Source organism: Nipponia nippon, unplaced genomic scaffold (genome assembly GCF_047370975.1).
Source record: "Nipponia nippon isolate SJK-2023a ecotype South Korea unplaced genomic scaffold, ASM4737097v1 scaffold_4, whole genome shotgun sequence".
NCBI classification, from domain to species: Eukaryota; Metazoa; Chordata; class Aves; order Pelecaniformes; family Threskiornithidae; genus Nipponia; species Nipponia nippon.
In genome coordinates, this window is record NW_028262358.1 from 124345036 (window position 1) to 124372235 (window position 27200).

At 40.0% G+C, this 27200-nt stretch overlaps 1 protein-coding gene across 2 annotated transcripts in view; it reads left to right on the plus strand.

The window, feature by feature from the left end:
* KIF13B (kinesin family member 13B) overlaps window positions 1–27200 on the plus strand; it is a 131785-nt gene that overhangs the window by 72456 nt on the left and 32129 nt on the right. For both annotated transcript variants that reach the window (XM_009467372.2, XM_087774768.1), the window contains exons 14-32: window positions 1031–1161; window positions 2229–2315; window positions 3310–3500; window positions 4340–4550; window positions 5699–5861; window positions 7222–7368; window positions 7858–8007; window positions 8683–8811; window positions 10393–10563; window positions 11501–11658; window positions 12965–13097; window positions 14137–14283; window positions 16812–16841; window positions 19984–20083; window positions 20416–20542; window positions 22096–22151; window positions 23732–23856; window positions 24987–25163; window positions 26765–26857. In XM_009467372.2, the coding sequence (XP_009465647.1) occupies window positions 1031–1161; window positions 2229–2315; window positions 3310–3500; window positions 4340–4550; window positions 5699–5861; window positions 7222–7368; window positions 7858–8007; window positions 8683–8811; window positions 10393–10563; window positions 11501–11658; window positions 12965–13097; window positions 14137–14283; window positions 16812–16841; window positions 19984–20083; window positions 20416–20542; window positions 22096–22151; window positions 23732–23856; window positions 24987–25163; window positions 26765–26857 (2526 nt within the window). The remainder of the gene's footprint in view (window positions 1–1030; window positions 1162–2228; window positions 2316–3309; window positions 3501–4339; window positions 4551–5698; window positions 5862–7221; window positions 7369–7857; window positions 8008–8682; window positions 8812–10392; window positions 10564–11500; window positions 11659–12964; window positions 13098–14136; window positions 14284–16811; window positions 16842–19983; window positions 20084–20415; window positions 20543–22095; window positions 22152–23731; window positions 23857–24986; window positions 25164–26764; window positions 26858–27200) is intronic.

The following is a 27200-nucleotide window of genomic DNA, read 5'->3' on the forward strand; positions in this document are numbered from 1 at the left end:
TTGAATCCTTTCCAGGCGCCTTGCACGTAGGTGTCCACAGTGTGACTCAAGCTGCCAAATCAGCCTCGACACTGGCAGCTATTGAAGCAGAGCCGACTTCTGTGGCGTTCGTTGTGAACGCATGACGAGTGCGCTGAAGACACAGCCTGCTCAGAAAACAGGCCTTGGCCCATCAGTACCAGCAGGAAGGTCTCAGGTGGTACTGTGCTTTTTTCCTTTTCTAGAGAAAACCCCATTGCATGGGGGATTTTTTGTGTGTTTGGATTAGGCTTTATGTTTTGTTGTTTTTTTTTTTTTTTTTAATAATGCAAGTTCGTTTTGTTGGTTGAGAATTTTGCTGTAGAAATCCCCGTGCTTTGAAATTCTTTCGATAAAATGACTTACGCCTGTTTTGCCTGCAATTCTGAGATTAAACTCTCTTACTTCTCAGAGTAAATATCTTGCCCGCATTCTCTTTAATGCTGAGCTGCATATGTACTAGTTCTTACAAGCACCAAAGAACAACTTGGTCTGACTTATCTAAACTATTGTAGCTGTTCCTCAAAAATGACTCAGAGATGCCTGAAAAAAGAGGTGGATGAACTGGGGCATGTGTGGAGTGATCCTTCCTCTGCCAAATCCCTCAGGCCTCGAGTGCTTCAGGAATTTTCTAAACCATTGGATGATCTGGATGGAACCTGCGTAACAGCAGTGGGTCTAACCACCGTGAACCTGTCTAATTCCTCTTTGAACTCATTTATACTTTTGGCTTCTGCAACATCCTGAGGCGCTGAATTCCACAATTAAGTTATAGAAACCTCTTCATCTTCGGATTGAACTGTTGCCTGTGAACTTTCCTGAGTGCTCCCTACTCGTAACTGTAAGACAAAGCGAGGATTTACTTGCAATGTTTTATTCTCCTTTTTCCCTCTAAGGGAAGTATTGAACAGCTTTCAAATTTTGCACAAGATATATCCAGAAGGAGAATGGATGAGTTAGAACTAGTGAACTTCTGGAATCCATTGCTAACATCTTAATTAATTTTTCCCAGGAGCACACGTTAATAGGCTCAGACAACTCTCAAGATATCCAGCTGTGTGGAATGGGAATTCTTCCTGAACACTGCATTATAGACATCACCCCAGAAGGACAGGTTATGTTAACACCTCAAAAAAATACTAGGTAAAGGAATAAAATACAGCTCCAGTTGTATAATAATTGTAGTTTTATCTAGTATTTTCTGATTAGTGGTGCAAAAAGATAATTAAAAAATGAACTTTTCCATGTAGTCTGAAGTAAGAAAATTCTACTTCTTGTATCCTGCTTTTACATTTTGTTTTAATTGTCGTCTACCCCTCTGTCAACGCATATCTTTCGTTCCAAAGAGATTTCTCTCAGTGATGGTGTTTGTAGTCTAAGTTTTGAAAGAGAGGATGAGTAAATTGCATATGCTTTCAGCAAGTAGATACTCACTGATTTGCACCTGTGTAGATGTAACTCTATCAAAATTTGCATTAATTTTCTAGGAAATCTGTTGATATGCAAAGAGCTGCTGAAGCGTTTGTTGCTTTATTTGATTAAGTAGCAGTACTTGAAAAGCAGATGGTATATTCAAATTGATCACAAAATGACATGCATCGTCAGCATCTCCAATAATTTGTTAGATACACAAAATTCAAGAATTTCACATTTACCCTGATTTGTAGTTGATCCTGCTTTGAGCAGGAGATTGGACTGGATGACATCCTGAGATTCCCTTCAACTTTGAGTTATCCCGTGGTCCTATTTTCAGACTTAATCTGACTCTGAAATAAAAGTAGTTTCTGATTATTCTAATTAGTTTATTGTCTTTAAGCTATTTATATAGCAAAGTTCTCTGATGTCTTATTCAAATGTTTCTATTTTGTGTCTGCATTTCAAACTAGCGTGAAAAGTGTTTATTTCCAGTGACATCACCTTTTTTCAGGCCCCTCATTTTTAAGCTCTAATTATACTCCCCAGGCATAGCTGTCGTAATATCTATCCAAAAGTATGGAACTTGGTAAGCTTAAGCAATCAAAAGAAGCTGAGTTTGAGGAGTTTATGAAACAGCCCAGGGTAGGTGAATGAAGTTTCTGGGGATATTTTGCTTGTTTGCAATCCATAAACTTGTTCTCCTGCCTTAACTAGTTACAATCAAGAAAGTAGTACTGGAAAAAAAATTAAGCCTTATATAGATGCATTTGCTTTATATTTTTGCCTTTTCACAGGACATTCGTAAATGGTTCTGCTGTCATGTGTCCTATCCAGCTACATCATGGAGACAGAATACTGTGGGGAAACAACCACTTCTTCAGGTATGAAAGATATTAAAGAAATTGTAAGTTTGCGCCAGCTTTGTTTTATCTTAAGGTATAAGGAAAGATGACAGTGGAGCATTCAGGCTGCAGGAGGCGGCGATTTGTTTTTCATTGGGATTATAAAGGCCATGCTGATGTTTGGCTGTTCTTGAATGCTAGATGTCGTAGCAACTGTGCGTGATTTTAGTTTCAGAGCAGCAGGTTGACTTAACTTCTTGTATTTTCAAGGGACTGTAACCTTGCTGCTGAGGACCTTGCTGTTGTTATCAGTACTATTATCTCACTGAAGAGATTTAATTTTTGAGGTAGTAACTTTAATGTGGTTTGGTACCATGTTATTATTAAGTTCCACGCTTCCACAGTGAAAATATTACACCCAAGCTTTGACTTGGATAGGTTGCCTTCTGGATTTTGCAGCTAAGGTGTTAGATTTTTGACCTACGTTATACAGTGATCTGGATCTTAAAAGGGCACTGTGTTCTCTGTTCCCTGCGATTCCAGCTCCAGCCATACCTGACACCTTCCTGTATCAGACAGAATCACTGGCAGAAGTTTTCTGTGAAAGACTGTATTCTCGAAACCAGCTGTGTCTGGTCTGAAATACCTTAAAGATTTAAATGATCATCTAAAACTTAACTGTTTTCTTTTACGCTTGAAAGAAGAATCCGCATAAAAAGTGGGATATAATTTCATTATTGCCTCTAAATTATTTGGATATGGGACGACTGAAAAAATTCATCGTTATCTAAACGATATGATTAGTAATATCAGGTACTCTCTATTATTAGAGTGTAGAACGGATTCGTTAGTTCGCCTTGAACTGCCCTGTTGACCCTGAGGAAAACGACACTCACAGGAGATCAACGAATTTTGAAAGGGAAAAATCTACCGATTTGGATAATCTACTTAATTTTAATAATCTCGGAAAGCAACCCTTTGTTTTGAAGTTGAGCAATTAATAGTTCTTTAAAAATTTGCCTCTTATTTAAAGGTTGAATTTGCCAAAGAAGAAGAAGAAGGCAGATCATGAGGATGAAGAGCGAGACAACTCTATGAAATGCAGTAATAGTGTGGAGCAGCTGGACATAGATGGAGACAATTCCAGTGAAGTGTCTAGTGAGATTAACTTCAGCTACGAGTATGCCCAGATGGAAGTCACTATGAAGGCACTTGGTAGTAATGGTAAGAAGCAACAGAAATTATTGGAAATAGGTACAGAATATGAGGTTACGTCTTCAGGGACTCTTAACCACAGACGACTTCTCTTGTAACTTCCTACTGGAGAATTTTTCTTGTGAATGACTCATCATAGCCATTTTAGCACTTGAGGGGAAAAAAAAAACCACCACAGAATGTTTTGTTTGGCAGTTCTTGTTGAGGAAAAAGCCAAAACTGGAGTATTGGTGGGACTGCAGCCTCAAATCAAAGTGTTTTCACTTTGTTGTTTATTTTTCTTGTGTTATGTCTCACTCGAGTATTAACTGTAGTGATTTCTATCTCTGAAACCGTGTTCCTTAGTTTTTGTGGTCTTATGTAGCTGTCCCAGAATGGCATTATTTTGCGAAACGGGAGGAAGTTTTTTTTCAGCTTGGTCTTTCCCTTTTCTCAATTCTCTTAAATCATCCATCCAGTCTGTTCTGTAGATGTTTATTTTACTCCACAGTTCAGCAGCATTCTTTTAATATGCATTACAGCAAAAATACAATCTCTTCCCCCTTTTATATGCTAACTATGTTTACTCTCTGGGATGTTCTTCACCTTGGATTTCAGTGGCTACTGCAGTCCCTAATGTGGATAACTGCAGATATAGAATGGGGAAGGAAAGTACCAAATCTTAGTAATTTGTGCCTTGCTCAAGGTCATACCAGCATATCTGTAGCAGAAGATGGGAAAGATCTCATATTTCCAAGTCCGTTGTCTCTGCCCCATATTCATTACATGATTGTTTCCATTTAATTTTATGGTTACCAGGTATTTGACCCCCAGAAGTACTAGCTTCTTTGTTTTCAACATCTGCTTAGATCCAATGCAGTCAATCTTGCAAAGCCTGGAGCAGCAACACGAAGAGGAGAAGAGATCTGCGCTTGAACGACAGAGACTGATGTATGAACATGAACTGGAGCAATTGCGAAGGCGATTGTCGCCAGAGAAGCAACATTTCCGCAGCATGGACAGGTTCTCCTTCCATTCTCCCAGCGCTCAGCAGCGCTTACGGCAGTGGGCGGAGGAGAGGTGGGTAATCAAATCTGACCATCAGGAGTGTTCATTTAAAGTTCTTCAGTGCTAGTGAATTTTGCAAGATTTGAATTGCATTGCACACCTCTGCCAGATTTTTGAGAGGACTCCTGCGGGGGGTTGGGGAGGATAGAACGAAAATATTAGTGTAAGAAAAACCAGACCTATAATGCTAGAAAAGATGAGAAAGAATGAGTGCCTGCTTTGTCGTTCAGGAGAAACTATCCTGATTGGTAACAAATTTGACTAAAAAGGATGTGGTTGGAAGAAATTTTGGGACTCCTATATGAGTTTGTTCTTCTGTGGGTCATGACTCAGCTGCTGGAAGGTTATTTTTTCCTCTTGATTCACATCCATCTGTCTGACCTGGACAGGTCCTGGCAACCAGAATAGTGCAGAAAGAAAAGGGAGTAAGAGGATGGTACAAAGAATTTTGATCCAGAGCATTGCAAAAAGTGTTTAATAATCACAGAGGGGCCACTGGCCTCTTCGCCTCTTCCTAGGCAATTGCACTGAGGTTATTTACTTCAGCCTCTAAATCATCTTTTCCAGTATTACTGTCAAAAGGAGCAGCTGCAGGAGGAAGATGAAACGTACCCTAAAATAATGAGTATGGTAAAGACATTGTAATGAGAAAATAGAAATCTAATTTATATGGCTAGAGAAGCAACTTTTGAAATAGAAAATATTTGAGACAGTCTAACAAGTTGTTAGCTGTGTGTCTGGAATATTCTGTGGTACCCGACTGCTGTGCTGCACAGTTGGTGCTCTCTCACACTTGCCAGGAAGGCCAGTGAGCAAGTGGGTCATGGTGTCTGAATAAATCTTCCTCTGTAAGGTGGAACATCCACATCTGTGGTGGGGAAACTCTGGAATAAGCCACACAAGAGCTGACTGTTCAGCAGATGCATGGAGAAGTCTCTGAAGCCAGCAGTATGCTAATGTTCATACTGCTAAATTAATGCAAATAATCTTTTTTTTTTTCCTGCCCAGAAGAAATGTAATTTAATTTGCCTGATTTTCGTGTTAAAAAGCTGAAGGTTAAGACTCCTTCATGTCAAATGATCGTTTGTTTTGCACTCAGTTTTAATACTTGAATGTGCCATGGTTTTTTCTGTCTCACCCTCCAAATCCCCTTCTTTTAGAGAAGAAATGTTGACCCACAGCCTGAGAAAGCTGCGAGAGCAGATTGTTAAAGCCAATCTGTATGTGAGAGAAGCCAGTTTTATCGGAGAGGAATTGGATAAGAGGACAGAGTATAAAGTTACCCTCCAGATCCCAGCTTCAAGCCTTAACGCTAACAGTAAGGTAAGGTAGCCCTAATGGAACTAAATCATTGTTCAGTAAGTTTGTCCCTCAGCATTCATATTTGTCGTATTCTGACTTTAATGGTGTAGATGGTTTGCCTGTCTGTTCGTGTGCATTAAACAAGGCTCTGTTAGTGCATGCTACATCCTTGTCTTATTTTGTTACCGTGAAAGTCTTATAATGTGCTAGCTGACTGATAAATGTTATGGGGCAAGACCTTTCCACTGGTGAAGTTCACACTTGCTTCTGTTGCAGAATGATAAAATCTGTGCAGGTTAGGTAACCTCTATTTCAAGTATTTACCATCACCTTGTGGACATTTGGCTTTACATCATCCCAGTGAGTTGAGAGAATGCTGTCATCCTCATTGTTGTTCAGCCTGGAGAAGAGGAGGATGAGGGGAGACCTTATTGCTCTCTGCAACTGCCTGAAAGGAGGTTGTAGCGAGTTGGGGGTTGGTCTCTTTTCCCCAGTAACAAGTGATAGGACGAGAGGAAACGGCCTCAAGCTGCGCCAGGGGAGGTTTAGGTTGGATATTAGAAAAAAATTCTTCCCCCAAAGGGCTGTCAGGCCCTGGCCCAGGCTGCCCAGGGCAGGGGCTGAGTCCCCATCCCTGGGGGGATTTAAAAGCCGGGGAGATGTGGTGCTGAGGGACATGGTTTAGTGGTGGCCTTGGCAGTGCTGGGTTAACGGTTGGACCCGATGATCTTAAGGGTCTTTTTAGAGGGAGGAACTGGAGCAGAGAGGATTTGGATGATTTGTTCCAGGCATCTTAGAAATTTTGGAAGGAGGAAACTGAACCCAGCTATGTCTCACACTGGCTACCTAAACTGGCTTATTATTTCTGTTATTGAGGTCAGCTCAATATTTGGTGATAGTCAGGCTGTCATTAGTACAGTAGATATAGTAGTTCCAGGATTAGAATCTTTATCAATTGCTTTAGAGCAATTTGCAGTCTTCTGGCACATCTAGAAACAGGATGGTGAGGAGGGTTAAGTGTCTGCACTAGTTGAAAGTTGCAGACAGTAGTAATCTTAGCTGGAACTCCAGGCCTGCTGTAACTTGAGGATATTTGTGAAATGCTCAAATGTTCCTATTTGTAACACTTATGTAAGGTGAAAATCCACGGGAACTAGTGCCTGTAGCTGTGATTAGACTTTCCACTTAAACTGAACACGAATATACTGTGACAGCCTCACTCAGAGCCTGTCACACTTGAATTTGGTTGCTCAAGCTAGGATAAAAAAAGAACAAAATCCAAACTTTTCCCAAAGATGTTCTCAGTTTTTTATTGTTTTAAACTATTTTTTCATTGTTGTGACATGAATTCCTTATTGATAGCTCTTTAATTGTTTTGCAGAGAGGCGCAATTCTCAGTGAGCCTGCTATTCAGGTGAGAAGGAAAGGGAAAGGCAAACAGATTTGGTCCCTGGAAAAGCTGGAGAATCGCCTGGTAGATATGAGGGATCTTTACCAGGAATGGAAGGACTGTGAGGAAGACAACACAGTAAGTAAAAATTACTCCAGTGTTGTGCTGATAGAATTACATCCCTGTTAAATTTTTTGTTTAAGTAGATGTGAGAAAATCTTTGGGAGGAGGTAGGGGATATGCAGAGATAAGTTTTCCTGAGCTTTTGCTTTTCCTAGTACTAAAGCGAATCTTCAGCATTTCATCAACCCTTATCTTGTCACTTTGATGCTGGTTTGCATGCATAGTTTGGTGACCAAACTGAGCATGTAACAGGAAGCAGTAAGTAAACGCAACAGGAGTTGATTTTCAGGCTGACTTCTCTGGATCTGACAACGTTAAAGAGAACTTGCTGAGGACAGGCCTTGTGCTCAGTCCAAAGTAAAATTCAAGTTTCCATTCTTCTTGTGATCTAGTCTAGCCTCTTGCTTGAGTCCTTTTTCCTTTTGTTAGGCTGGTTGCGCAACACTTTGAAAACTGTTTCATGAAAAGTTTGTTTTTCTTACATTATTCTGAATTTGATTGAAGGTGATGAGGGCTTACTTCAGGCGAGCTGATCCATTCTACGATGAGCAGGAAAACCACAGCCTTATCGGAGTAGCCAATGTTTTTCTTGAGTGCCTGTTCTATGATGTGAAGCTACAATATGCTGTTCCAATCATCAATCAGAAGGGAGAGGTTTGTCATTCTTCTATAATCTATCCTTACTCAACTGTTTAATTACAGCCTGTGGATCTTATTACCAGTATATAGTAGATATTTTCCAGTTTCATGTGCACAAGCTCTTTGCTAACAATTTGGAATTATGCAAATCCCATAATAACTTACTAGAGTTGTTTAGACAGCTCTGAATTCCAGCATAGTGACTGTGAAAGGAGAAAGCTTTGTGAGCACCTTTCTGAGCGAAGCAGCCCAAAATAAATACTTAGCAGAACGCACATGAGCTATAGCTCCAGTGGCTTTCACTGACTGCCATCGAGAATAGGCTCGTAAATGTATACTGTAAGAACAAAGGCAGCTAGAGCATACCAGGCAACATTCTCTGTGCTCTGTATCACACGTACGCTTTGCAGACTCTCTAGAGACTGCTGCGAAGGTGAGTGAGAATGCAGTGTGCTGTTCCCAAAGTCACTCTAGTGGCTGATTTCTTTCTGTTTTTACAACAGAGGCTCTTCGGTTCTTGCTCCAAAGAATTCTTCCTCTGGTGCAACAAATGCACAGTGCAAAACAATAAAAAGAAATAAAATGTTGTCTGCTTACAGACTGGAAACAGCAGGAGTTGTAGTTACCTGAAAGGGGATGAACCTGTCACTGTTTTCTGGTGCACAATAATTCTTAATCCTTTCTTATCAGGTATCAGGTCGTCTCCACGTTGAAGTTGTTCGAGTGAGTGGAGAGATAGACGACAGGTTGGTTGGAGGCGAGGATAGTCCAGACTATTCAAATGAAAATGACGTTCAGGAGAGAAAACTCGTCTGCCAGGTGAGTTCCAGATATATCCCAACCTCTGAGCAACCTTCTCTCTTTCCATCCCAAGTCTTAAAATAAAGAAGTCCCTGATGCATTGGCTTCTGGACGTTAGATGTCTCTTTGTAACCTCGTGTGCCGTGTTTGCTTCCACTATTCAGCTACGCAGGCAGGTTCCCGTCTTTAGGCTCATTGACTCTATGAAACTGTGTTGATGTTTCAGAATTTAAAAAAAAAAGAAAAAAAAGTGCAAATAATTTAGCTGTACCTAATCATTCAGTTGTATGTACAGAGTTTAATACTTTTGCTGTATGTGTTTTCATGGCCTTGTGTAATTTCCTGGTGCCCAGCGTTTGTCTTGAAGTGCTGCCCTGTGGTCTTCTCTCACAATATTTTCTTTCTTGAGTGGCTGAAATAAGACAAGCGAACTAGATGGCTTTTGTTCCTTTCAATCTCCATGATTTTTTTTTTAAAGTCTGCAAGGTATTCATTAAACTATATTTATATGTATATGTATACAATCTTACCCCAGGCAGTTTATTGTAATCTTGGAAGCCATGGAAGATCTGTGCACTAGGATTGGAGCTACAATATCTAATTCAAAAGGAGTCACAGAATCTGATAAATTCCCGTGGTTCTGTGAATGATTCTTTCTCAATATTTCTCTCTCTAAATATTCAATATTTTGTGAAATATATGCAGGTGTGTTTATTATTTCTAATAATAAAAGGAAAGTTAGCAGAAAGCATTTACTAGCAGTTCTGTGCTGTATTAAAATGCAAGATAGGCCAAGCTACAGATAAGAAAAGAGGGAGGCAAAAAGCCCTGGAGGGAGTGGAACCCCAACTTTTGCTAGCCCAATGAACAATTTGGGGGCAACTGTGCTCTTTTTCACCTTTTATCCTGTCCCATGGAGCTCCACGTGCTTGCAAGCGGTATGGGACCGTGTTGCAGGAAACCCCCTGTCCTGAGGATCCTGAGTGGTGCCTTACCATAGGAGTCTAACTCATCAGAACTTAATTTGACAAATGGCGAATAGAAGTTTATTAAATAATATGGTTAATATGATGGCTTTGTCTAGACAAGAAGGTGCATTCAAAACATTTTCTTTCTATTTCTCCTTGATTTTTTTTCGAAAAGGGGACAGGCTACTTTTGTATTGTTGGGGGTGTTACTGTATAGTTTCTAGCATCAAAGAATAAGGACAAGGATTTTGCAGAATAAAGGACCCAGATTTTTGTAGAAGTATGAAATTTTTATTGTATTGCTCTTCAGTTACAAAGTTTTTGGTGCATCTCACCATTAAAAATGAAAAAAATGTTTTGGTGCGTTTGTAAAATTCATACCTTTACCTTTCACTCCCAAGAAATGTGCCTGGTGACATCTAGTGGCAATGCTCAGCTGATGCACTCAAAATATTGTCTCCAATGTACATCGATGCAGAAATTCGTATTTTGTAAAGTTTTTTGGTTTGCTCCTTCTTTTTTTTGTTACCCTTTGCAGTGGAACAGAATAACGTTGTTCTAACAGAAGACATTTTTAATTCTATGCCTAATGAATAAGTGATTTTCCTTCGTTTCTCATCTCTTTTTCTAGATTAAAATACTTCAGGCGACAGGTTTGCCACAGCACCTCTCCAACTTTGTGTTCTGCAAATATACGTTCTGGGATCAACTGGAGCCAGTTACTGTTGCACCTGAGATGGATCCTTCCTTATCTTCCATCAGCAAGGAGCCACGGTGCATGGTTGTCTTCGATCACTGCAATGTAATTTTTTTTCTCTTTTATTAGTGAAACTGTAGGCAGAAAAAAACAGGTTTATGCTTGCACAGCAGTTGCCTCTTTGCTCTCATTGTTGTACTTTGTGAGACTGATAGCCTAATTCCATTTTTAATAAGAACTTGAAACATCTTCAGGGTCCATATAAGTTTGATTACACTACAGTGTTCACTTGTACAAAAGTCACAGAAGGTGAAGAAGTGGATTAATAAGGGAAAGCGATCTGTTCAGCAGAGAGGCTTATGTTGGAGTTTACCCACAGTAAAAATGCCGCTGAGTGTGAATGGAAGAGTGATATCCATCTGAGTACATTTGATGACCATATCTGAGCTGATCACTCTCCACTCTGATGCAATGGAGAGAAATGTCACAGTCCTGGGAGATGCTGCCTGTTATCCTGATGTAGATGTTGAAGTTAGGTCGTGTATCTTGGAACAGACTATTTCTTCCTAGTGACTTTTGAGCAACTGTCTGAGTGGAGGCACCTTTAATAGAGATACCTCAAGTCAGCTTAGATGAAAGCCAGCCAATCACCTGAGTTCTCATCTTGTTCTTTCTATCGTTTGTCATTACACTGAGCAATTTATTCCACTTATCATTTGTAAAATTGTAAAATAGTTTTGATTTTCTGATTCTGAACATTAGAACATATAATTTTTTTTTTTTTGAACGGTTGGATCAGGACTTGGAACAGCATGCGGTCATTTTTCAGCTCTTTATAGACTTTAATGTTCAACAAATCATGTATCCTTGCCTTGCCTCCTGATTTTACAAACTGAGGTGACAGTTCTTCCTTTCCTCTATCTTGTGTCTTGGGGACCAGGGTGACTTTACTACATGCTTATATGAAAGTCAAGACAGTAAATCTCTAAGCCTAAGTCATTGGGTAGTCACAGTCATCAACCGATTTGTCGTTTACATACAGCAAGTTTCTGTAAATATTTCCGAAGACTTCATGGAACATCTTTATGATGGTGCTTTGGCAATTGAAGTATATGGGCACAAGCAGAGCGGTGACCGCAAAAATCCAGCCCTGTGGGATTTGGGAATAATTCAAGCCAAAACACGCAGCCTTCGTGACAGGTAAATATGGAAAATAGATACTTGGTTGAGAATTTTGGAAAATCATTGTCTGAGGTGCCCAATTTTGAAGCAGGTTTGGGATAAGTAGTCAAATTTTCAACTGAAGACAACTGAACATGTGTTTGAGACTGTATCTATTAGACTATTATAAATAGACTCTGCCTATTGGAAAAACACCATGCAATGTGTCAGTAGGCTTTAAAAAAGTGAAGGAGTAGAAATGCCCATCTCTGTTTCAAATTAAAAGTGGCAAAAATTGAAGGACTTTAAAGTCCTTTTTACTTAGGCAAATTCAAGTGCATAAGTCGTGTTTTACAAAAGAGCAAGCTGATTCCTTTATATTGTTTTGCTAGTCTGCGCCAGAAAGAGCTATCAAGTCTAAAACAGCAAGATGGTTGTTCTGACGGTACGCTGATATATTTATTCAAGGTCTGACTCCGGTTCATTCTTGGCCATGAAATGTCGTCACTGTAGTGCTTCCATTGGAAGAGCTATATTGCTAATTAGTGCAATTGGAGTAAATATGCAACAGTATGGTAATTTAGACTGAAGGGGGCTGCTTTTTTGCTGGCAGCCGTTTGTTGTCCTCAAAGTAAATGTAGTAGCATTTTCTTAAATGTAAGTTGTTTTGCCTCTCCAATTAGAAGGCAGCTCTGCACCTTAGTTTATCGGCAGTTATTTCTCTTTTTACTTCCAGCCTAAGCTGGTGTTGAGTATGATGACTATTAAGCTGTATATAGGGAAGTTTAAAAGAAAAGTCAGAAAAATATGGCAAAAAGAAGATGGAAAAAGGATGTTATAAAATAGTGAGTTACATTTGGTAGCTGAGTAGTAAGTACCTCCTTCCTTTTTAATTTTGAGGCATGATGAAAGTGGCCATTTCTTATGTAAGCTCTGAGAAGAATTGGAGAGAAGGCAGTAGCATGAAGAAGTTCAGTGCCCTGAATCTCGAATGTCTTGTGAGACAACATCATATTTCATTCTGCTGTCTTCTGTGTGAATCTGATTGCACAGACAGCACTGGGCTTCTGTGGCAGTATTTGAGACCAGAGCTTAAATGTTAGAACCTAGCGGAATTGGTTTTCATATTGGAATAAAGACAAGGCTTATTTTTGGTGTTTGACTAAAATAGTTGTCAGTAAAATTTATAAGCGTTGCACAACTAGTAACCCTATATAGTCACAAATGGTGCATCTATTGAATTGTTCTTGGCTTCTTCAATCTGCAGTCTGAACTAATGCTTTGGTTTTTTATTTCTTTTGGAAAAACAAAACAAAAAACCCCCAGCATTTGACATGTTTTGCAGGTGGAGTGAAGTAACCCGAAAAGTAGAACTCTGGGTTCAAATTCTAGAGCTGAATGAGAATGGGGAATACTGCCCAGTTGAGGTGACTCCTGCCAAGGACGTGTGCACAGGAGGCATCTTCCAGCTCAGACAGGTAAGGTGGCATGTGCAGGATTTCAGCTGTGAAAAAAAGCCTGCAGAAAGCTAAGAAGCTTCTATTTGGTACGGTAAAGGGACGGTGTCCAAGGAACCGTCAAGCTTAGACACAAAATGTGATATTGTGTAAAACAGACAGAAAGTGGAAGAAAGTGGAGTCCCACTGTGTTTTGTGAAACTGCCAGTGTGCATAAACTCAGATGTAAAGGTGATCAAAGGCTTACCTGTAATCTTTTTGCTATGTTCTGTCGCTGTTCTGTGATAGCACCTGGTAGACAGGACATCAGTCTTGACTGAACTTAGTTATTTTTTAAAGAGGTCCAGAGTTCCCCTTTATTTGATCCTTCCAGCCAACCACTCCTTTGTTCTTTGAATTCTACATGCATTAAATTGTTAATGCTTAACTGAGCAGTTAACATTTTTAAGTGATAAGCTATTGCCCAGAGAACACTAGGAATTCGTTAAAGTTAGATACTGGCTGTACCTCTGAACTCCCCAACTCCTTTGATTTCTTTTTTTTTTTAAATTTCTTAATGTTTTTTCCCCTACGGGTTTTACTAAAGAACAGTTAACTTTGCTGCATTGATAGCATCAGTGGGTAAGAATTTTCAGCCAAGGAGACCAGAGTCAGGAGAAGTTCACTGAAATTCCAGTAGCTTACCAAATTAGACTATTTTCTTTCCACTTTTGTAGGTGGGGAAGAGATCCTATTTTCCACCTTCAGAAGTATTAAAAATAAAATCCTATAAGTGTATGTTTTGAAAACCCTCCAGAAAAGTAAATTGAGGAGTTGCTGAATGCTTAACCTTTTTTTCTGTAAATACATAAATCCTGTAAACATAAATCCTTGCAACAGAAGAGGTATCTCTTGAACACTGGGTCATTGAGATTCCAGTACTCACCACTTTGTTCTTCATAAAATACAAATATAATGTTACTTGCAAGTGACTGCCAGTAGAGGTCTCTCTGTGATTAAGCTTTCAGCATTTTATAGTGGTTTTTTTTTTCCAAGCGTTTCAAATTGTTCTTTTGGGCAGGGGCAATCTCGACGAATTCAGGTTGAAGTGAGATCTGTACAGGAATCTGGGACCTTGCCACTGATGGAGGAATCAATATTATCTGTTGGAATTGGCTGTGTTCAAATAAAACATATCAAGTCACAAAAAGGACCTGAAAATTATCCGGTAAGAGTCTGAATATTTCCCGTCAGCTATGGATATTTCCAAGACATGTAAAAGCATAAAGTGATGTCTTGAGTTTGTTGCAGTTGGAGGCAACTCCATTTGTTTCAAGTTTTAGTTTGGTTTGGGAGGATATTTTTTTGAACCTACTTAAACTTATAAAGCAATGTCAAGAAGAATTGTCAGAATGGCTTTGACAGTGGTTTTAGGGATTATTCAGGATAGTTTAACTCTGTCTTTCAGAAAGTGTTGTGGATGATCTTCCTCTTAATCAAAAATAATTTTCCATGGCAAAAAATAATATTTGTAAGACTACCTTCTGTCTCTCTTCTGGTTTTGTTCGTTTTTGGTTTTTTGTTTTGTTTTGTTTCCCCTATCCTTAAAAACAGGACAGCCTTAACACACCATTCAAAGGAGAAAAAAAATGGCCAAAGTTTCTAGAATTCATTAGGAGTTTGTCCAGTAGATTTTACTTCAAATATTAGATATGGTAGCAATTCTAAGTAAGAATTCAAATTAAAATAAATCAATAGAATATATATTCAAACAGTGTTGAGTTATGAATGTTAGAATTATATGAGCCAGTTGTTGGCCCATAGTATATGTTGGCCAGTTGTTTGACACCCTCAGAAGCACTGCATCTCATCTTAAACGGCAAGTATATTGATGTGTTTTTAGGGATTGTCTTCTTGCAATGCTTCTATCACTTTCTAGTACAGTTTGACTTTTTCCCTCAACAGCTGAATTAAAATTTAGTCACTCCTCGGAGTTAGCAGGCCAAAATCTGGTGCAACAGAAGAAGCAAGTCTCTGGACTTCCTTGATTAGCTGCCCTGCTTGAGACAAGGCCAGCTAAATGTCAAGTAGTTTTTGGGATGTCTCCCAGCTTTCCATAATGTTTACCCTGTTGACGGAGTATGATTCAATGCGTGTCTGCTTCTCTTTTTTGCTTAATCAGTATTGTTTTTCCCTCTAATATCTGAAGTAGTTGGGTTTTTCTTGTCTCCTAACCTTAGCAATCCTTTGCCCCTTCTGTCAGGAGCACAAAAAGGGAAATTTTTTCCACCTTTGCAGAAATCTCACTTTTCAACAGCATCCTAGGCAGATTATTGCTTTTATGGCCCGTTATGCTTCTGCTAGTGACTCTGCCTGCAGGCTCTCTAGCTGCCTTTCCATCACAGCAGTCCCCGATACCCATGTCCTATAGAGCAAGTAAACTGTTGCTTCTCTCCTACTCCTGAACGGAGCAAGTTTCTTAAGCGATTCTTCTCTCTTGAGACAGAATGGCTGATTCTTGCAATTTTTACTTGAAAGCTGTTAAACACCCACAACATACACATGCCCCTTTTAGCCTGTTTCATAAGGGGACACGTCCCAGCGGAGCATTCTGTTTGTCTCACCCTGTTTCTTCCTCAGAGAATTTCTAATCTGTTGACCAGTTTCAGCCATATCTGACAGAGCTGGTAATCCACAAAACAGTACGTTCTGTCAAGGAGAAAGACTTCAGCTCCGCTTGAGAGAGAGACTAGTGAGTTGTATCTGAGACTGATAACCCATGTGGGAAAGGGCTGTGGAAAACCATGTTTTATTAGTCCCGCGGCTTACAATAGCCTTCTGATTTGAACACCTCGATCTTTAGTCCCTTTATTAGCATTTCTCTATCTCAAGTAAATTACTATCTGTGGAATGTGAAAGATTCTCTAAAGACGTTGAACTAAGAAAATGCCTCTTCTATATGGCTTTTTAATTTTAGCTTAGCTAAGATTTTTTGCTTTCATTACCAAGATGCAAAAGTAGACTCCGGTGGCTTGTTATTACTTAAATAGGTAAGTAATAACTCAGTGAGGATTGGAATCCTTGTTGCTTTTTCCATTCACGGTGCAGGAGAGGCAGTTCTGCTTACACTCGTTGCAAGTGGCTCTGCTTGTGGTGAATGTTGAGAATGAAAAGTGGTGTCTTCCATCAGAACAGAATGGAAATCAAAATGTCGCATGTCTACATTGCAAGTCCTGATGCGGCAGAGTTATTCTAATTCCCTAACAATTGGCTTAGATGTTTACGATTTTTCTCCTCTAAATGCAACAGCAAGCTTACCTCGAATCCTTTACGCCAGACTTTGATTTTTCAGTGCTTGCTGTAACGTTCGTACTTAACTCCTACACGCAAACCAGCACGTTTTTCTTTGCTGTCCAGGATCAACAGGTTTCAAGTTGTTTCACTGTAACTTCTATTTCTCTCTTAAGGCAATTTAAGTATTCCACTTGCTTCCAATTATGAAGAATTTGAATAGCTATATTTCTGTGAATTTTTTCCATTATAATTGTTGGATTGTTCTAGTTTGTGTTTAGATGAGCTGATAGCAGCACATCTTTGGGATGTCTATGTGTTTTCATTCTACGGTGATACCGTTGCTAAGCTCAGGCTTTTATGTGAGACTGCTAATAGTGCTTAAAATAGTTACCCCTTTTGCATTCCGTGTGTTTCCTGTCATCAAAAAAAGTTAATGATGTGGTTTTGCATGTTTTGCCCTAGGAAGAAGAGGATGAAATGGACAGTTATCAGGTAAAAATTTTGAATTCTCTCTTTTTACTGACTCAGACGTTTTCAGATTAAAAGATGTCAGAGTAGGAACAGTGTGTTATCTTTGCTGTACTGGTTTGACATATATATATGTCTTCTGAAGAGACTAAAAGCTTAAGAATTGCATAGATTGTTATGCTACAAAGCCACGTGGTGGATTAGAGAGGTGGAAGGGAAAGAACAAGATGACTTAACATGTATTTTCAAAACAAGATCCAATTGCTTTTCGCCTTTGGTGTTTTGGGGGAAGGAGTCCTCCTCCTTGACAAACTATGGCTAGATTGAGGTTGTTCTCATTAAGAACAAGAATAGGCATGGTCGTGTTGAAGATGCAGTCAAAATACTTCATGCCATTTCATATTATGAATGTGCTATGTGTATGAGAGCTGGAGTGTACTGCAGAGTAATCCACCCTTGAGCAAGTAAGGGGGATTCTGTTCCTGGAGCCCTAAGACAGCAGTGATAAACCTACTGAAATCAGCACGCTATTTTTTTTTTTTCAATGTATATATTATCACAGTAACGTGAGCCTTAAAGGGGAATTGATAGGTACAGTATCTGTGATATATTTTTCACCTTCTTCTGAATAACTTTAACAAAAGCACATTATCATCATTATAGATCTCAACTTTGTATAACGCGAGCAACCAGAGATTTAGGTTTAATGCTCTCTGACAGATTCTGGCATACTTGTAGGGGTCTACGGGTGAGTAATACAACTGTAGTTTATAGTCTTGCATCCACCCATTTTTCTTGACAAAGTATCTGTTATAGTTTGATGTGGAATGAATCTGAACTGCTGTTGCCATAAAAGAGGCTTGCCTGAAGGCATCCCAGAGCTGATAGCTCATCTTTGTGGGACCCAACATGCTGCGTGTAGAGTATCACTCATCATTTCTGAGCATTTGTACACCAGAGACAAATGAACTGAATGTTCTTAAGGATACCGAGGTGTGTTTTTTGAAGGACATCAGCACTTAAGAAAAAATATTTTAAAAGGATCAGTTGCAAATACCATAACTATTGGGGATTATGAAGGGATTGAGAGCAGCCCTGAGGAGAAGGACTTGAGGGTACTGGGGGATGAAAAGCTGGCCACAAGCTGGCAATGCTCTCTCCCAGCCCAGAAAGCCAAGCGTCTCCTGGGCTGCATCCCCACAGCGGGGCGAGGGAGGGGATTCTGCCCCTCTGCTCCACTCTGGGGAGACCCCCCTGGAGCCCTGCCTCCAGCTCGGGGGTCCTCAGCAAGGGAAGGAGATGGAGCTGTTGGAGCGGGGCCAGAGGAGGCCACCAAAATGGTCAGAGGCTGGAGCAGCTCTGCTGGGGAGAAAGGCTGAGAGAGCTGGGGGGGTTCAGCCTGGAGAGGAGGAGGCTGCGGGCAGAGCTGATTGCGGCCTCTCAGTGCTTAACGGGGGCCGACAAGAAAGGTGGGGACAGGCTTTTTAGCAGGGCCTGCAGTGACAGGACAAGGGGGAATGGTTTTAAACGGAAAGAGGGGAGATTCAGACTAGATAGAAGGAAGAAATTTTTTACAATGAGGGTGGTGAGGCACTGGCCCAGGTTGCCCAGAGCGGTGGGAGATGCCCTATCCCTGGACACATTCAAGGCCAGGTTGGACGGGGCTCTGAGCACCCTGGTCTGGTTGAAGATGTCCCTGCCAATTGCAGGGGGGATGCACTAGATGATCTTTAAAGGTCCATTCCATCCCAAAGCATTCTATGATCCTATGATTAACTAGGGACAGTGCCACCATGCGGGATGGGGATGGATTCCTAATATAAGGCTGCTAAACACTGAATGTGAATGGTGAGTCATGGATAAGGACTGGGGTTTCCAGCTTTGCCACAAGGTAGTGGTTAGTGAGTTTTAGACTAGTTTGGAGTCAAAGATGTATAAAGTGAAACTTGTTCATCTGGGTAGTACAGAATAGCAGCTAGAGAGAGAGATGCCTCAGGCTGGCAAGCAAAAGTACATCAAATAAGCTGTGGAAAGACCTGTGAAGAAAGGCTAAGAGAACTGGCCTTGTTTAGCCTCGAGGAGAAGAAAAGGCTCAGGCGGGATCTTGTCAATGTATGTGAATGGGAAGGGGTAAAGAAGACAGAGCCAGGCTCTTCCCAGTGGCATGCAGCGAAAGGGCAAAAGGCAATGAGTCTCCACTTCACCTACTGTCCTGGGTTAACCCCAGCCAGCAACCAAGCACCACACAGCCGCTCGCTCACCCTACCTCCCCCAGCGGGATGGGGAGAGAATCAGAAGGGCAAAAGTAAGCAAACTCGTGGGTTGAGATAAGAACAGTTTAATAATAACAATAACAATAATAAATTGTAATGAAAACAACAAAAGAGAAAGAGAGGAACAAAACCCAGGAAAAAAAAGTGATGCAACCGCTTACCACCCGCCAACCAACACCCAGCCCGTCTCCAAGCAGTGATCGCTGTCCCCCAGCCAACTCCCCCAGTTTCTATACTGGGCGTGATGCCATACGGTATGGAATAGCCCTTGGGCCAGTCTGGGCCAGCTGTCCTGGCTGTGCCCCCTCCCAGCTCCTCGTGCACCAGACAGAGCATGGGAAGCTGAAAAGTCCTTGACCAGTATAAACACTGCTTAGCAGCAACTAAAATGTCAGTGTGTTATCAACATTATTCTCATACTAAATCCAAAACACAGCACTATACCAGCTACCAGGAAGAAAATTAACTCTATCCCAGCCAAAACCAGGACACATACAAAATATTTTTTATTTTTCCTTACCGGGGTGGTGGTCAGACACTGGAACAGGTTGCCCAGAGAGGTTGTGGAGTTTCCATCCTTGGGGATATTCAGATCCCAACTGGACATAGTCCTGAGCAAGCTGTTGTGGTTGACTCTGCTTTGGGCAGAGAGCAGGGTTGGACCAGGTAGATCTCCAGAGGTCCCTTCCAAGCTCAGCTATTCTGTGTTTAAGTTGTCCTGTGCAAAAGAAAATAGAGAAGAGCAAAGTGATTTCTTGGAGGTCTACTCTGTCTATCTTATCTGCTCCTTGGGTACAGGATGAGCAGAAGGGTTGAGGAAATGTGTAAGCCACAAATAGGAAACATTGGCTTTCCTGGGTCAATATTTAACGGGACTACTTTCCTCTTTCCAGGATAGGGATTTGGAGAGGCTCCGTCGGAAATGGCTGTGTGCCTTAACAAAGCGTCAGGAGTATCTTGATCAGCAATTGCAAAAACTCGTTGGGAAGCCTGGTAAGCAAAATACTTCTAAAGGTAACAATAGTGATAGGTTGAGAGACATGTGCATGCGCTTTTTACCTTAATATATTGTAAGATTTAGAAAAGAAGTTAATGGAGAGTTGAATCTCTGAACTCAGCAGTACTTTGCTTTCAGTGAAACTAAAGTTAGAGAAGCCTATATAAAATTGTTCGTTGTTGTTGTATACTGTGTGTTTCCTCTTTGCTGAATTTCTGAGCAGAATGGATTTTATTCTGTTATGATGGTATAAGATCATCGGACACATGATAAAAGCAGTGAGTAAGAAATGCTCTCTGTTGTCCTGACTGACATCCTGCTTCTCCAGATAAAACAGAAGATGATGCAGATCGGGAGGCGCAGCTTTTAGAGATGAGGCTAACGCTCACTGAAGAAAGGAATGCTGTAATGGTTCCTTCTGCTGGCAGTGGGATCCCTGGAGCTCCAGCAGAGTGGTATGAACATACATTGCCATATGCAAGAACGACTGTAAAAATGATGCATGGCCTGCTTCAGGCTTGGATTGTTGACATTTTTTGCTTTCTTTAGTCTGGCCTCTATACACTGTATGAGCAAAGTTGTTAAAATTAGGCCTCTTGCTTAAATTATTTTATTAGGCTGTGTATCTGAAATCCAGAAATGCTATTTAGTAAACGATACTATTATTGATCAGAGTGTAATTATGACCTTCTGAAAAAAGGGAATCAATATTTATTACTACCGCACTTACCATTTAAAAAAATTAGCTAATATGTTAATTACCTAGTTCATTCACTTAAAAGGCTGCTCCGTCATAATAAAACTGCATCTACAGGAGCATTTTGTTGCGCTCCTGGTTTGAGTGCAAATTCTGCTTAGTCAGCAAGCGTTCCATGTAATTTTCTGAACATTAAAAATAGTAAACTACACTAGACTGAGATTGCCGTACTGTAGCAGCTGAGGTGCTTACTGGAGGTAAGGAAGCAAGGTTGTTCCACTTCAAACCTCTTGGCTTCAGTTGCTTTCAACTCTCAGAATTTTTTTTCTGAGCAAACCTCTAACTATTTATTGATGAAATTGGGTGTCATGGAGTTTTAAGCTGAAGTTTGTTAAAGCTAGTACTTCTGAAACATAAAAATGGCAAACGCGTGTTGGAAACACGTCAACTTCCACATCAAAGTGTCTGACTAGGTTTGAAAACAGTGGAGATGCAGGAGACTTCCTCGAGGAAGAATCTGTTCTGAACACATTTGCACCAGAGGAAATGTTCAGTATGATTCAAGCACCTTATATATGGCATAAGACTCCAGCCTGCTCGTGTTCACCATAAAGTTTATCAAGTCCAAGTTTGTCATGAGATGGCTACAGCCGTTTTTTTACAGCTAAGATGGCAACAAGGAGTCTTAAAGTCCTTTGTGCTTCATATTACATTTTTAGTACCTTATTAATGTGGTGTAGCTTAAAAGGGCTGGGCCATGGAATATTTCATTTTAAAAACAAACAAGGCACCACCTGTGTTACCCCTTCTTCCATGATACGAAAGATGCCTTAAATGGCAGCTATGACTCTTAAATATGTGTGTTTTTCAAGAAAGAGTAATAACTGTGTAGTGTGGCAGCATTAACGTTAGTTTAAAAACTCTGACTCTGGATTTTCTGATTCTCACTCTGCTGTCTTCACTGCCGTCACTAATGCAGGGGGGTTTGCATTTAATAAATGTGTGTGTCAGAGTAAATAAACTTAATTTTGCTATTAGCATTTTAGAAGGAGAAAACATTTCTGAAAGCAGAGGTCAAAGACTGTAATAATTCGAAGAGAGCTGGTATAAAAGAAATACCAATTTAGTTGAGTCTCTTGGAATCTGCAACAGTAAATTAAAATAAAGCTGTTTGCCAAGGTTATCAATGGTCTGGCTTAGAATTGCAGTTGCACTGAACGTAATATGCTGTGGGCTTGTATCATAAGGTACGTGTGCTGGGTAAATCTGCGTTAGTTTAAATGCCGCCATTGTCCCTGTTGTACATTTTAGGACTCCTGTGCCTGGTATGGAAACTCACATTCCTGTTATTTTCCTTGACTTGAATGGTAAGTGGTTCGTAAAATGACAGAGTACTTTGAAACAAACTTTGTACAACCGACGACATTATGGAATTTAAGCAAGCTAATCAAATGAAGAAATGCCTTGAATGGCAGGTAGATTAATTTGAGAGTGCACATTTTTCACTGAAACATATTATTTAATGTTTCAAAATACAGCATTATATTTGGAAGGAGCCATAGGTTTTAATAATCCAAATAGTTTGTCAATATTTAATAAGTAAAATAGAAGTAGGAAAATGAGTACACCTAAGGGAGCAAACAGCAAAAGCCAATGTAAAGAAAAAATTTTTGTTGGGAATGTTCTTTCTGGGGCGTCACAAGGATATAGCACTGATGCTGTATCCTATAGTTTCTTTACTGGTGCCTTAGAAGAAAATATGAAGTCACTGGTAATAACGTCTGCATATCAAAAAAACATGGCATGCTAAGCTCAAGTTAGTTAGTTTTACGGAGTGTGATCATATGTGTTTCTTTAAACAATGTGTTTCAATACATCCAAATGCAAGATCCAATTCGAACAATGTATTTGTCAGATCCTTCTAGCAAAGATGGGAAACCTTTGCTAGAACAAGAGGGAACAGCCTCAAGCTGCGCCAGGGCAGGTTTAGTTTAGATATTAGGAAAAACTTCTTTACCGAAAGGGCTGTCAGGCCCTGGCCCAGGCTGCCCGGGGCAGTGGCTGAGTCCCCATCCCTGGGGGGATTTAAAAGCCGGGGAGATGTGGTGCTGAGGGACATGGTTTAGTGGTGGCCTTGGCAGTGGTGGGTTAACGGTTGGATTCAATGATCTTAAGGGTCTTTTCCAACCTTAACGATTCTATGATTCTATGAAATCACAGCCAAGAAATCAGCAACCCCAAAGTAGTCCAGGGAGCCAGCAGTGCCTAATCAGCTGAACAAATCCTTGTTATGATGTTTAAAAGAGGGCTAATGCTTGGATTAGAAGCATCAGGTGAGAGTGGGGAGGTGCTGCCTGTTGTGAGGACAATGCTGCTTTGCTCCAATGCTGCTTACATTTATGGTTTGTTCACCTCAAAAAGTGCATTGATACATCAAATGGCTTCAGAGAGGAGCTAGTTAATAATTCATCCATTGTGAGGGACTGGAGCCAGAACAGGTTAAGCTTCTTTTCAAAAACCAGATTAAGGATTTATTTAATCATGATCTAAAAGTACTGTATTTTGACTTGTTCAACCAGCAGCTTATCTTTATTTAAAAAAAAAAAACCCACAACACCTAACTAATGCCAAATGAGCAATGTCCTTAGCATGATGGAGCAGTAGTGCTGAAAATACATCTGTGGACAAAGACGTTTAAAACTGGGGGAGATTCCCACACAACAGAGGACTTGAGTCTGCGTCCCCAGATCTTTGTGCACCCTTTCCGTATAGAAATGGGATTCTTTTTGAAGCGGAACAATGCAAGGAGTTTTTCTTACGTACGTAGATTTTAAGTAGCCAAGCTGGGAGTTAGTGATGAAAATGTAAATTCATGACTTGCCGGATGTTTTTAAAAAGAATAATTGCTGTGTGTCTCCTCACCTTCTGCATTCACTTTTGTTTCTAGCTGATGACTTCAGTTCCCAAGATAACCTTGATGACCCAGAAGCGGGTGGGTGGGATGCTACTCTTGTTGCAGAAGAGGAGGAGGAATTCTTTGAACTGCAGATTGTGAAGCATCATGATAGTGAGGTAAGCAGAGATGCAGACCAGTATATCTAGTTTAAGAGTCTTCTAATTGTTCTCTTTATATATTCGGATGTGAAAATAATGCATCAAAGACGGCGTACAAAGGATACGACACTTGGTTCTTATATGACTGACTTTGTGTTTTCAAGGAATATTTGCTAGGAGTATAACCGTGATTTGAAAAATAATAAAACTCAAGGATCTTCCTTCATCTAAATCCAAGCATTACAAAAGCTTGAGATTCTGACTGTGTGTTTAAAAAAATAAAGCAAAACTCCTGAGCAAATTAGAGTACAGAAGCCCCCAACTGAAAAACCAAACAATGTTAACCGTTGCTGCGGTTAGCTCGTTTACCTCTGCATTATTACGTTCATTATACTCCATTTTGCCACATAGCTCATAGTTTTACAACTTTGCAATTGTTGGTTTATAGTTTTTGCTGTTAGGTTTAGAATCTCTAATTTATTTTTTTACCTTAACATTTTGCTCCTTACTCTGAAACTTACTTCTTTTTATATTTTTAGAGGAGCTTTATTCCTGATGGTTTTGGTAGGTGTTTTGTTCTGTTTTGTTTTCAAAGCCTGGAAAGATGGCTACGAGGCCATTTTTCTTATGGCTTGAAGATAAGCCATTTAAATCTTCAGTAATACTTGTATTTTAACATTCAAGAAGAGAAATTCCAGCTTTTTCTGTATGGCTAGAATGTTTCAGCAACGTTATTTCTCAAATACAGATGGGAGAGTTTATGTGGTGTGATGGCAGATTTTTACTGCAATCCCTGTTGCTCTCTGGTTTATCTTAATAAATTAGGCCAAATGGTCCTGTAGTTCTGCATATGTTATAATTTATTTGCAGTGATCCTGGGTATTCAAAGATCTTTTTTTTCAAGAGGAAATGTTCCAGAGTTTGAGCAATTTGGCATTTTTAATCCCAACATCTTCATTTGGCAAACTAATCTTGATTTTTAAATGGCCTCTTCTAAAGTGCAGGGATTTTTCTTCATAGGGAGCGAAATGGAGAAGCTGACTCTCAAAATTTATGTATTATGTATTTTTGTTAATTATGCTTAATTAATTACAGTTAATTATACACCTAATTATGCTTATTAGAGGATACATTTTTTTCCTTTGCAGGTGAAAGCAGAAGCCTCATGGGATTCCACAGTCCACGACTGTATCCAGCTCAGTAAAGGAACAGCAGCAGATGAACGAGTTTACCTTATTGTGAGAGCCACTGTCCAGCTCGGCCATCCTGCAGAAATGCAATTAGTGTTACGCAAGCGCATTTGCGTTAACGTGTATGGCAGACAGGTATACCTTTTATAATCCTTCACACTTTCACTCTGCCCCATGTTTATCACTGCTTGAAGAGGGGAAGGCTGTGATTTGTGCAATAGGCTGCTGCGATGACTCTTATTTTCTTGTATCTACCTTCATCTCTGCCTGAATGGAAGCCGTTTCAATGGCATGCATCAAGACTTTAAGCTGCCAAATAATGTTTGTAGTATCTTTTATATTGTGGATGATAATGCAGCTTTTTTTTAAAGGCTCGATGGCATCGAAGTATGAGAGATTCGGTATTATTTGTATTAACGACTAAGTGCTTTATCCCCAATCACTGGAAAAAGTAGAAAGAGTTAACTTCTCATGAGCTTGGGAGTTCATGTTTTGCAAAAACTGTGCATCAGAAGAAACTTGTGTGTTTCCCTACTCTTATAGTATGTTCACACATTACTGCTAACCATTTCTATTTATGCATCCAGGTATTTAGAGATAAACTAGCAATAGTTGGAGCAGAGATCCCCTTGTGTAATTTGTCAAAGTTAATCACTCTTGGTCTTTTATGTTTTCCAGTTGGCTAGTGATCTTATGATAATGTGTAGGTGAGAGCAGGATGTTTGAGAAGTGGAAAGCAGAAGGTTGTCATTCCATTTGCAGCATCATGTCCTGAAAAATATTTATTCTTGAGAAAGATGGTGAGGAGGAGTTTGTTCAGCATTGTCTCAGAATCCAGCTTCCCCTGGCAGTGATAATGACAAAGCAGAAAGCCCGACTTGTTATTCTGTTTGCACATCTGTAGTTAAAATCTGAAGCAAGAGCAGAAGAGGTGTGGTCACACCCAGAAACCCTGTAGGCAACTCTAAACTGCGTTTAGTGCTAGGAATAGAAGAATACAGTTCTTGGTGCTTCAATCAGGCAAAAGCTTTTTCTGAGAAAGGGAACAGTGAATTTTTTTGTCATATAGAATGGAAGAGTGTATTCAATAGATTAAATTGAGCCTGCCAATAATTACAATTGTGTTAAGCCTTCATCAATTCTGTTTTCTACAGATTTAGTCAATGATGTTTTTTACTTTTATTAGACACGGAGTCTTCGGCTTTCTTGATACGTTTCTAAAAATCCTCGTCAATAACCTTTCCCGGGTGTTCATCTCAGCAGCATCTTTGAATGACTCATCTCTGCATTAATTCAACAGTCCAGTTCTTAACCCTGCAAGGCGCCAAGTCAGCATAAACAATGACCATGCCCCCTTAAGTCATTCTTCATAACGATCTCTCTGGTCAAGAATTTAATGCCTCTACTCGTCAATATTCAAGACAAGTCACCTAGGGCTCTACCAAAAAAAAAAAACCACACCTCTAGAACTAGCAAATGCTTTGTGCGCTGGTTAAGCGGTCACCTTGCAATGAAGGAATTTAATCCTTTCTCTGTATCTAAAATACAGACAAGCAAATGATTTGTCTCCAAGTTAAAATCTTTGACTCTTTACATATTTATTGGCTAGTCTCTTGGGTTTGGACTTCTTTCTTTGTAAACTGCATTTACTCAGTTGAAATATGTTAAACCATGTTTCCCTTAAAGGAAGATATATTTTCTTTTTTCTTTTTTTTTTTTTTTCTGCCTCCCCACAGGGTTTTGCACAGAGTTTCCTCCGAAGAATGTCTCACCGAAGTTCCATTCCTGGCTGTGGTGTCACTTTTGAGATAGTCTCAAATATTCCAGAGGTGAATAAGAAATCAGAGTATCTGAAATTGGCTAAGAGCCTCTAACTTCCTGATTTTTCCCTTATTTTGAGCATGCTAGCTCTTGCTGCTGCAAGCATAACTATGGTTCTTGTAAAAGATTAAGCATATTCCTTTACATGCTGTGACTTAGCAGCAGCCTATGTCTTATTAGTGTCACTATGTATTTTGTTGAGTGAGAATCTATTTGCTCGGGTCCTTGAAGAAACATTTTAAAGACAGAGAAAAAGGGAGGAGTAAAGATGGGTAGGTGAAGTGCCTAACGTAGGGAGCATGAAAATATGTAAAAAAATAACAAAGTGGCTTTTCTAAGTAATGTCTTTAT